The 12215-nt window shown below is 41.7% G+C and overlaps 1 protein-coding gene across 6 annotated transcripts in view; it reads right to left on the reverse strand.

The window, feature by feature from the left end:
• The window catches only part of tead3b (TEA domain family member 3 b), a 150140-nt gene that overhangs the window by 36246 nt on the left and 101679 nt on the right, over positions 1-12215 (reverse strand). For 3 of the 6 annotated variants that reach the window (XM_062038112.1, XM_062038110.1, XM_062038111.1), the window contains exons 4-6: positions 7075-7139; positions 1238-1300; positions 1068-1130 (exon numbers count right to left, since the gene is read on the reverse strand). In XM_062038112.1, coding sequence (XP_061894096.1) covers positions 1068-1130; positions 1238-1300; positions 7075-7139 — 191 coding nt within the window. The remainder of the gene's footprint in view (positions 1-1067; positions 1131-1237; positions 1301-7074; positions 7140-12215) is intronic. The other 3 variants (XM_062038114.1, XM_062038113.1, XM_062038115.1) reach the window with 2 other exon arrangements.

Consider the following 12215-nt stretch of genomic DNA (forward strand, 5'->3'; position numbering starts at 1 on the left):
TTATATTTTTCCCTAAAGGTTAGTGGGTGTATCTTATATACTGGTACGCTCTATAGTCCGAAAAATATGGTAGTTTTACTCTGATGTCATGTTGGAGGGCGTACATGAAGAGATGAACTATTTTATAAACTTTCTTATTCTGACTACTAAAAAAAACTGTTTGATCAGCCGTTTGGAAACAATGAAAGTATGTAAATAAACATTCTGTGTAAATAACTCATTTCACAACCTATATATCTGCCACTTATATATGAAAACATTTTTTTTTTCTTCAAAAATTGGTGGGTGCGGTGTATAGTTTTGGGGGGGGGGAAGTGTATTTATCTCAGTAATTAAAAGCTGGATTAATGGTGCAGCCCTAACTAGAAATTGGTCTAAATTGGTATGTGACACCACTGAAGATCACTTTGCTGCAGGATTAGTCATCATGAAGGAGTTAGGGTTCTTTATGTCACATGTGACTGGAGGAAGGTCAAAGGAAAGGAAAGAAGGAGATAGAAGGAAGAGATTATGGTTGAACATGATGAAGATGAAGGTCAGAGGAGAGCATGCTGTCCAAGCGTGAAAGACAAAGCGTGTCAGCCTCTTATTGTTGATATAATATATATATATATACAGTATATATATGATGTATTAGCATGGAGTAGTCAGCCTGTGTCTACTTCAGCCTCGTATTGTTGGTAAGAAAGTGAGGAGGAGCTGTCATGCATGGCACTGAAGCAGCAGGACATGTTTAGCGTCTAGTCATGCAGGAGGACATGTTTAGCATCTAGTCATGCAGGAGGACATGTTTAGCATCTAGTCATGCAGGAGGACATGTTTAGCATCTAGTCATGCAGGAGGACATGTTTAGCATCTAGTCATGCAGGAGGACATGTTTAGCATCTAGTCATGCAGGAGGACATGTTTAGCATCTAGTCATGCAGGAGGACATGTTTAGCATCTAGTCATGCAGGAGGACATGCTTAGCATCTAGTCATGGCACTGAAGCAGGAGGACATCTAGTCATGCTGGGACACAAAGAGGTGAGTGGCAAGTCTTCTGCAGCCCCGCTGTGAAGCGCATACCTTTAGCTTTGACTGGATCTCGCGAGATTTTCTCCGGGCGAGAACCTGCAAGTGGCTAGAAACCTGCATTGGAGAATAGCCAGAGAGGAGGGACAGGACCAGGAAGGACAGGAGAAGGGAAGAGAGAAGCCGTAACCAAAAGAGGAAAGAGACGCCCAGGCATCACCTACCTTGATCCCCGCCTGGTACTCACGGACCTTCTTGCGGGCTAACACCTGTATGTGACTAGACACCTGGGGGTGTGACACACAACACAACACTCTCGTATGTGACTAGACACCTGGGGGTGTGACACACAACACAACACAACACAACACAACACAACACTCTCATGCCTGCAGGACCAACTAGGACACACGCACAGTGGAACCTCTCCAGGTCTGCTGGACTTCTGAAGAAGCCAGTAGATTCACACTCAACTTGTTTGGATTTTTTTAGTCAATTGCAGTTTGAAGTTGATATTAATAATAGGAGTGTGACATCTTACTATTCCATTTGATGACAATTATTGATCATGTTCTTCTTCTCTGACCTGCACATGTTGCTACCATGTTATTACCATGTTAATACATGTTGTTACCATGTTATTACATGTTGTTACCATGTTATTACCATGTTATTACCATGTTATTACCATGTTGTTACTATGTTGTTACCATGTTGTTACCATGTTATTACCATGTTATTACTATGTTGTTACCATGTTATTACCATGTTATTACTATGTTGTTACCATGTTATTACCATGTTAATACCATGTTAATATCATGTTATTATATGTTGTTACTATGCTGTTACTATGTTGTTACCATGTTATTACCACGTTAATACATGTTGTTACCATGTTATTACATGTTACTATGTTGTTACCATGTTATTACATGTTACTATGTTGTTACCATGTTAATACCATATTATTACCAAAATGTTGTTACCATGTTATGACCATGTTGTTACTATGTTGTTACCATGTTATTACCATGTTGTTACCATGTTATTACCACGTTAATACATGTTACCATGTTATTACATGTTGTTACTATGTTGTTACCATGTTAATACCATGTTATTACCATGTTAAAACCATGTTGTTAACATGTTATTACCTTGTTGTTACCATGTTGTTGCCATGTTATTACCATGTTGTTACATGTTGTTACCTTGTTTTTACCATGTTATTACCATGTTGTTACCATGTTATTACCATGTTGTTACCATGTTATTACCACGTTAATACATGTTGTTACCATGTTATTACATGTTGTTACTATGTTGTTACCATGTTAATACCATGTTATTACCATGTTAAAACAATGTTGTTACCATGTTATTACCTTGTTGTTACCATGTTGTTGCCATGTTATTACCATGTTGTTACATGTTGTTACCATGTTAAAACCATGTTGTTACCATGTAATTACCTTGTTTTTACCATGTTATTACCATTTTATTACCATGTTGTTACCATGTTGCTACCATGTTAATACCATGTTATTACCATGTTAAAACCATGTTGTAACCATGTGATTACCTTGTTGTTACCACGTTATTACCATGTTCTTACATGTTACCATGTTGTTACCATGTTATTACCATGTTGTTACATGTTGTTACCATGTTGTTACCATGTTGTTACCATGTTGTTACATGTTCTTACCATATTCTTACTATGTTGTTACCATGTCAAGATGGCGGCGCCTTGACGGGCTGCGGCTTGCAGACGCTCACGGTAGTCATTGAACATTTTGGCAAAAAATACCAGAAAATTCTGTGAAATTCATGGCTGGCTTCCAGCGTGGACACTCCGTGGTCACATACGACCGCCAGACAATTTTGGATGTGGATAACACGGGCCGTTTTGTACTGAAAGATGCGTGTACGTTGGACCTCCTCGCTAGCATGGGAATTCTACGCCGGCTACATCCAGCGGCCCGTGAAGCAACGGAGTCAAGTACCAGCGGGGACCGTCAACAGAAGACACGTAAGCGGTGTGATCGGAAGCAGAAGCGGGGATGCCGAGCGGGGCTAACAACAAAGCTAAAGGCTAATCCTCACAGACCGCCACTTCCTTCCATCCTGCTTTCAAATGTCCGCTCCCTAGAGAACAAACTGGACTACCTGAAGCTGGATTTATATGTAAGACGCGAGATGAGAGACTGCTACGCCATATTTCTCACAGAAACGTGGTTGAAACCATCCGTTCCGGGCGAGGCAGTTAGCATCGAGGGGCTAACTATGTTTCGGTCGGACAGGAGCAGCACTCTCACTGGTAAATCCAGAGGCGGTGGTGTTTGTACATACATCAATAACAACTGGTGCAACAATGGGAAGATAGTATCATGTCACTGCTCTCCTGATGTAGAACTATTAACTATAAAATGCAGGCCATTTTATTTACCCAGGAAATTCAGTGCTATGATCTTCACAGCAGTGTACATTCCCCCCAGTGCTCACACCAAAGAAGCTTTGAATGCATTGTACTGCTCCATCAATGAACTGCAAACTACACATCCAGAGGGAGTTTTCATCGTGGCAGGGGATTTTAACAAAGCTAACATGAAAACTGTGTTCCCTTATTTCCATCAATATGTGAATTTTGCAACCAGGGGTGGAAACAAGCTGGACTTAGTGTATAGTAATATTAAACATGCATATAAAGCTGCACCACGCCCCCACCTCGGCTCCTCAGACCATCTATCTGTGATGGTAATTCCTGCATACAAGCCCCTGCTGATCAGGAAGCAAGCTACAGTGAAGCAGGTGAGGACCTGGCCAGAGGGAGCAATGTCAGCATTACAAGACTGCTTCGAAACCACAGCCTGGGACATGTTCAAGGCAGCCGCCACCGAAAATCATCACACATGTGTGGAGGAGTATGCAGAGTCTGTGTCCGCATACATTCAGAAGTGCATGGAGGATGTCAGAGTGATCAAGAACATCCCCACACGGGCCAACGAGAAACCCTGGATGAACAGTGAGGTACGTGCAATGCTGAAGGCTCGGAACAAGGCTTTTAAAACTGGCGACATGGTGGCATTAAAATCAGCCAGAGCTAACCTGAACCGTGCCATTAAGGTTGCAAAGCGTGCTCACAGTCAGAAAGTGCAGGACTTCTTCGAGAACCCCACAAACACTAGACGAATGTGGCAGGGCATACAGATCATCACGGAATATAAAGCTACCCCCCGTCCCTGTGACAACAGTATCAGCTTCCTAGATGACCTTAACAACTACTTTGCAAGGTTTGAGGCACTTAACACCACTTCGGCGAGAAAATCCATCCCTCGCCCTGATGATCAGCCGCTCAACCTGGACATAGCGGATGTCCGGAAAACCCTGAGGAGAGTGAACCCCCGGAAAGCACCGGGACCTGAACACATTGCGGGCAAGGTGCTTAAGGGATGTGCAGACCAGCTGGCTGGGGTTCTCACAGACATCTTCAACATCTCGCTGACCCAGGCTGTGGTACCATCATGTTTTGAGACGGCCACAATCATTCCAGTGCCTAAAAAACCCACAATCTCCTCCCTCAATGATTACCGCCCCGTTGCACTCACCCCCATCATTATGAAGTGCTTGGAGAGGCTGGTAAAGGAATATATTGTCTCCAGACTTGGACCACTGCTCTACACAGCACCCAGCATTGCCCCACCCACACAACTATCTGATTGGTTACAAACAGAGCGGTAACAGCCAATCAGCAGTGCGTATTCAGAGCGCATGGAGTCAGTGTTTAGCAGGTAAGCATCAGGCTGCGGACTCTCCCCAAATGATAATAAACACCTCCCAGTCAACTACTAGTAACATCACTATGAGCCCGTTGACCTTCTAGAAATATAAACGGCAGGTCAGCTCGCTCGCAGTCCTGGCTTGAGGTGAAGGCTAATTCGCTTTTAGCGTAACGTTAGCTCATTTTTGGTGTGTGTGTGTGTGTGTGTGTGTGTGTGTGTGTGTGTGTGTGTGTGTGTGTGTGTGTGTGTGTGTGTGTGTGTGTGTGTGTGTGCGTGTGCGTGCGTGCGTGCGTTATGGACAGCAAAGCCCTGTCTGTCGGTTATTTCACTTTACCTTTTTCTGTGTTGATTGAGCTGTGTTGAAGCAGCAAAAAAGGACATTATGTTAAATGAAGAGTTTCTGTCTCTGATAGTTGATATAATAATGTAACTGCATCATTAAGCCTACATGAACTCTATGGTGTTCAGGGATGAATAGTCTCTCCTATTGCACCATTTTTTCAGCTACAGTTACATTAATCATTAGTAATGTAGCAGCCTAGTTTTGAATGGCAGGGTCCCTGCTATCTCATGTTGATAAAAATATAACATTTACATAATAAAAATCAACTACAGGCTTCCCAAATGTTGTAATAAATTAAGCATGATGAGTTGGACTTGAGACTGTTTAATGTTGCACTTTTTTATACAGTATATAGAAGAAAAGTTTTGTCATTTTATTTAATCTGAGCAACAACTTGAGGCAGTTTAATGTTGATTAACGTGGGCAGAATTATTATAGTGTTCCCAATGTTAAAAGGATAAAGCCATTGTTTACAAATTTGGTAAATAAATAACCAAAAAAACTTCATATTTTGTTGTTTTCTTACTGTACCGAAAATGAACCGAACCGTGACCTCTAAACCGAGGTACGTACCGAACCGAAATTTTTATGTACCGTTACACCCCTAATATATATATAAATATATTTAATAGTGGTGTATAGCTTTGATACTAAAACAGATTAATTCACATTCTTTACTGAGGTGGATTTTGTTCAACCTTGGAGGTTCCACTGTACGTTTATTGTGAAATAAAATAATGTTACAATGCATGGTGGCGTCCAACATGATGCTAGCAGTATTCACTGATAATGTCTATGATGACATCATACTAAATACATCTGTGACTACATGATGCCAGCAGTATTCACTGATAGTGTCTATGATGACATCATACTAAATACATCTGTGACTACATGATGCTAGCAGTATTCACTGATAGTGTCTATGATGACATCATACTAAATACATCTGTGACTACATGATGCTAGCAGTATTCACTTAGTGTCTATGATGACATAATAGTAAATGCATCTGTGACTACATGATGCTAGCAGTATTCACTGATAGTGTCTATGATGACATCATAGTAAATACATCTGTGACTACATGATGCTAGCAGTATTCACTCATAGTGTCTATGATGACATCATAGTAAATACATCTGTGACTACATGATGCTAGCAGTATTCACTCATAGTGTCTATGATGACATCATAGTAAATACATCTGTGACTACATGATGCTAGCAGTATTCACTGATAGTGTCTATGATGACATCATACTAAATACATCTGTGACTACAAGATGCTAGCAGTATTCACTGATAGTGTCTATGATGACATCATAGTAAATACATCTGTGACTACATGATGTTAGCAGTATTCACTCATAGTGTCTATGATGACATCATACTAAATACATCTGTGACTACATGATGCTAGCAGTATTCACTCATAGTGTCTATGATGACATCATAGTAAATACATCTGTGACTACATGATGCTAGCAGTATTCACTGATAGTGTCTATGATGACATCATAGTAAATACATCTGTGACTACATGATGCTAGCAGTATTCACTCATAGTGTCTATGATGACATCATACTAAATAAATCTGTGACTACATGATGCTAGCAGTATTCACTCATAGTGTCTATGATGACATCATAGTAAATACATCTGTGACTACATGATGCTAGCAGTATTCACTGATAGTGTCTATGATGACATCATAGTAAATACATCTGTGACTACATGATGCTAGCAGTATTCACTCATAGTGTCTATGATGACATCGTAGTAAATACATCTGTAGCACAACTAGAGGAATGAACACATTTGAAGAGTATTATTATGAATGTGTTATGACGGATGAGTATAGTGTCATGCACCTGAAGACATGATACTAGTACGATGCTTGTGTTATGATATCATGATCACAAGTATTTACCTGTTTCCTTGTGCGAGTTTTCCCCGTCCTCAGCTTGATGTACCGTGCTATCAGTTCATTGCGACCTGCACACACCAAGGGAAGGCACACACGTTCATGTAGGAATCTACCTTTCTACTAGGGTAGTACACTATACCGCTTCTAGTATAGTACCGCCATATTAATCAATCATATTCGGTACTATACCGCCTCTAAAAAGTACCGGTTCCCCCCGATAAAGGTGAAGTTATAACACTGAAACACACTCAGGAAGAGATGCTTTAAGACATGGCTAGCTAGCTAGCAGCTAACATCCAAATAAAGTAAGTTTCTTATAAGTAGCATTATCACTGGAGGAGGAGGAATAGCTAAACATGCTTCACTACACACGGTAGGAAGATACAATAGGTCACCGCCGTCAAAATGTAAACAAACGCCATGGGTGGATCTACACCTGACATCCACTGTAATGATACCAAGTACAAGAGCGTATCTAGTCGATATTACTATCGATATTTTTTATCACCACAAAATCTTTTCTCCTTTTTCAAAAATGTATATTATGTTTATAAAGTCCGTAAATACGTCCCTGGACACACGAGGACTTTGAATATGACCAATGTATGATCCTGTAACTACTTGGTATCGGATCGACACCTAAATGTGTGGTATCCTCCAAAACTAATGTCAAGTATCAAAGAAGAGAAGAATAAGTGATTATTACATTTTAACAGAAGTGTAGATAGAACATGTTCAAAAACAGAAAATAAGCAGATATTAACAGTAAATGAACAAGTAGATGAATAATCAATTTTTACAGTTTGTCCCTCATAATGTGTACAAAATAATAGGTGTATAAATGACACAATATGTTACTGCATACGTCAGCAGACTAATTAGGAGTCTTTGTTTGTTTACTTACTACTAAAAGACAAGTTGTCTAGTATGTTGACTATTTTATTTAAGGACTAAATGACAATAATAAACATTTGTTTCATGTACACTAACATTTGTGGTTACAATAAAGATAATAAGGACATTTTTTGTGCTCCCCTTTATTTAGGTGTTGGTATGTAGTCACTACACATGTAATAGCCAGCAGTGGACAGAAGGTGGCTCCAAGCACAACATCAGAGGTCAAGAAGCAGTTTGACCTTTTCCAACCTCAGTAGACGTGAACAAACAGACTTAGTCACAGGTCACATGACAAACAGACTTAGTCACAGGTCACATGACAAACAGACTTAGTCACAGGTCACATGACAAATAGACTTAGTCACAGGTCACATGACACACAGACTTAGTCACAGGTCACATGACAAACAGACTTAGTCACAGGTCACATGACAAACAGACTTAGTCACAGGTCACATGACAAATAGACTTAGTCACAGGTCACATGACACACAGACTTAGTCACAGGTCACATGACACACAGACTTAGTCACAGGTCACATGACAAACAGACTTAGTCACACGTCACATGACAAACAGACTTAGCCACAGGTCACATGACAAACAGACTTAGTCACAGGTCACATGACACACATACTTAGTCACAGGTCACATGACACACAGACCTAGTCACAGGTCACATGACACAGACTTAGTCACAGGTCACATGACAAACATACTTAGTCACAGGTCACATGACAAACAGACTTAGTCACAGGTCACATGACACACAGACTTAGTCACAGGTCACAAGACACACAGACTTAGTCACAGGTCACATGACAAACAGACTTACTCACAGGTCACATGACACACAGACTTAGTCACAGGTCACATGACACACACACACTTAATCACAGGTCACAAGACACACAGACTTAGTCACAGGTCACATGACACACAGACTTAGTCACAGGTCACATGACAAACAGACTTAGTCACAGGTCACATGACACACAGACTTAGTCACAGGTCACATGACACACAGACTTAGTCACAGGTCACATGACAAACAGACTTAGTCACAGGTCACATGACACACAGACTTAGTCACAGGTCACATGACAAACAGACTTAGTCACAGGTCACATGACACACATACTTAGTCACAGGTCGCATGACAAACAGACTTAGTCACAGGTCACATGACACACAGACTTAGTCACAGGTCACATGACACACAGAATTAGTCACAGGTCACATGACAAACAGACTTAGTCACAGGTCACATGACACACAGACTTAGTCACAGGTCACATGACACACAGACTTAGTCACAGGTCACGTGACACACAGACTTAGTCACAGGTCAAATGACAAACAGACTTAGTCACAGGTCACATGACACACAGACTTAGTCACAGGTCACATGACAAACAGACTTAGTCACAGGTCACATGACACACAGACTTAGTCACAGGTCACATGACACACAGACTTAGTCACAGGTCACATGACAAACAGACTTAGTCACAGGTCACATGACACACATACTTAGTCACAGGTCACATGACAAACAGACTTAGTCACAGGTCACATGACACACAGACTTAGTCACAGGTCACATGACAAACAGACTTAGTCACAGGTCACATGACACACAGACTTAGTCACAGGTCACATGACACACAGACTTAGTCACAGGTCACATGACACACAGACGTAGTCACAGGTCACATGACACACATACTTAGTCACAGGTCACATGACACACAGACTTAGTCACAGGTCACATGACACACAGACTTAGTCACAGGTCACATGACACACAGACTTAGTCACAGGTCACATGACACACAGACTTAGTCACATCATGTAGTGACATCACATGTGGTGACATCATGTAGTTACATCACATGTGGTGACATCATGTAGTGACATCACATGTGGTGACATCACATGTGGGGACATCACATGTGGTGACATCACATGTGGTGACATCATGTAGTGCATGCTCCTGGTGTGTTGACTTGACAAGTGACATCACATGTTGACTTGACAAGTGGAGAACATCACATGTGGTGACATCACAAGTGGTATCATCTATGTGGTGACATCCATGTGGTGACATCATATTGTGGTGACATCAATGTGGTGACATCACATGTGGTGACATCAATGTGGTAACATCACATGTGGTGACATCACATGTAGTGACATCACATGTGGTGACATCATGTAGTGCATGCTCCTGGTGTGTTGACTTGACAAGTGGCATCACATGTTGACTTGACAAGTGACATCACATGTTGACTTGACAAGTGGAGAACATCACATGTGGTGACATCACAAGTGGTATCATCCATGTGGTGACATCACATGTGGTGACATCCATGTGGTGACATCATATTGTGGTGACATCAATGTGGTGACATCACATGTGGTGACATCACATGTGGTGACATCAATGTGGTGACATCACATGTAGTGACATCACATGTGTTGACATCACATGTGGTGACATCAACGTGGTGACAACACATGTGTTGACATCACATGTGTTGACATCACATGTGTTGACATCACATGTGTTGACATCAATGTGGTGACATCAATGTGGTGACATCACATGTGTTGACATCACATGTGTTGACATCAATGTGGTTACATCCCATGTGATGTCACCACATGGACGTCACCACATGGACGTCACCACATGTAATGTCACCCAATGGTATGTCACCTCATGTGATGTCACCACATGTGATGTCACTACATGATGTCACCACATGTGATGTCACTACATGTGATGTCACCACATTGATGTCACCACATGGGATGTCACCACATTGATGTCACCACATGTGATGTCACCACATTGATGTCACCACATTGATGTCACCACATGTGATGTCAACACATGTGATGTCAACACATGTGATGTTCTCCACTTGTCAAGTCAACATGTGATGTCACTTGTCAAGTCAACATGTGATGTCACTTGTCAAGTCAACATGTGATGTCACTTGCCAAGTCAACACACCAGGAGCATGTGTCACCTCATTGGCTGCTGGTAAGGAGGTTGCAGCCTCATTAGGACGCAGGAGACTATTTTTTACTCTCGCAGCTCCGTCTGATATTTTGCACACACTATTTTGTACACATATTTTGCACAAACCATTTTGCACACACTATTTTGCACACATTATTTTGCACATACTATTTTGCACACACTATTTTGCACACATTATTTTGCACAAACAATTTGCAACCACTATTTTGCAGACACTATTTTGCACACACTATTTTGCACAAACTATTTTGCACATATTATTTTGCACACACTATTTTGCACACATTATTTTGCACACACTATTTTGCACACACTATTTTGCGCAGAATATTTTGCAGACACTATTTTGCAGACACTATTTTGCAGAGATTATTTTGCACACACTATTTTGCAGACACTATTTTGCACACACTATTTTGCAGAGACTATTTTGCACACACTATTTTGCAGACACTATATTGCACACACTATTTTGCAGACTATTTTGCAGACACTATTTTGCACACATTATTTTGCAGAGACTATTTTGCACACACTATTTTATAGACACTATTATTGTGCAGACACTAATTTGCACACATTATTTTGCACACACAATGTTGCAGACACTGTTTTGCACACAGTATTTTGCACACACTATTCTGGGCCTGTGTGAGTCTGTAAGCTGCATACAAGTTGTGTGGTGCAGCAGAAGTGTTGCTTTAGGGCAAAACATTGTTGCTTCCAAGTCACGCAGGCTGACTTCCTGTGGCTTGGAAGTCTTGGCCTGAAAAAGATCTCAACACTGACACGGCCTCCACCAAGTGTCTCCATTGTTGGTCCACAGGCGGCGTGACAGAAAGCCTCCAGGAGGGCCCGCTTATTGCACCCAGTCTCTCTCTCTCTCTCGCCTCGGCAGAACCCGCCGGCACTCTTGGCGCTTGGCCAGCCCAGCAGGACTGCCTCTCCAATATCCAGCTAAGCCCCGCCTCCCTCTGCCCCGGGCCAAAGAATGGCCACGCCTGCTTCAGAGCCTCCGCATTCCACGCATTCCTCAGAGCCTGACACATCTGTGCGAGCCAGTCTGACTGGCCTGGGCCTGCACACACGCACACACACACACACACACACACACACACACACACACACACACACACACACACACACACACACACACACACACACACACACAGGGAGGGGGTTGAAAAGGTTGACA

Source organism: Entelurus aequoreus, linkage group LG26 (assembly GCF_033978785.1).
Source record: "Entelurus aequoreus isolate RoL-2023_Sb linkage group LG26, RoL_Eaeq_v1.1, whole genome shotgun sequence".
Taxonomy (NCBI): domain Eukaryota; kingdom Metazoa; phylum Chordata; class Actinopteri; order Syngnathiformes; family Syngnathidae; genus Entelurus; species Entelurus aequoreus.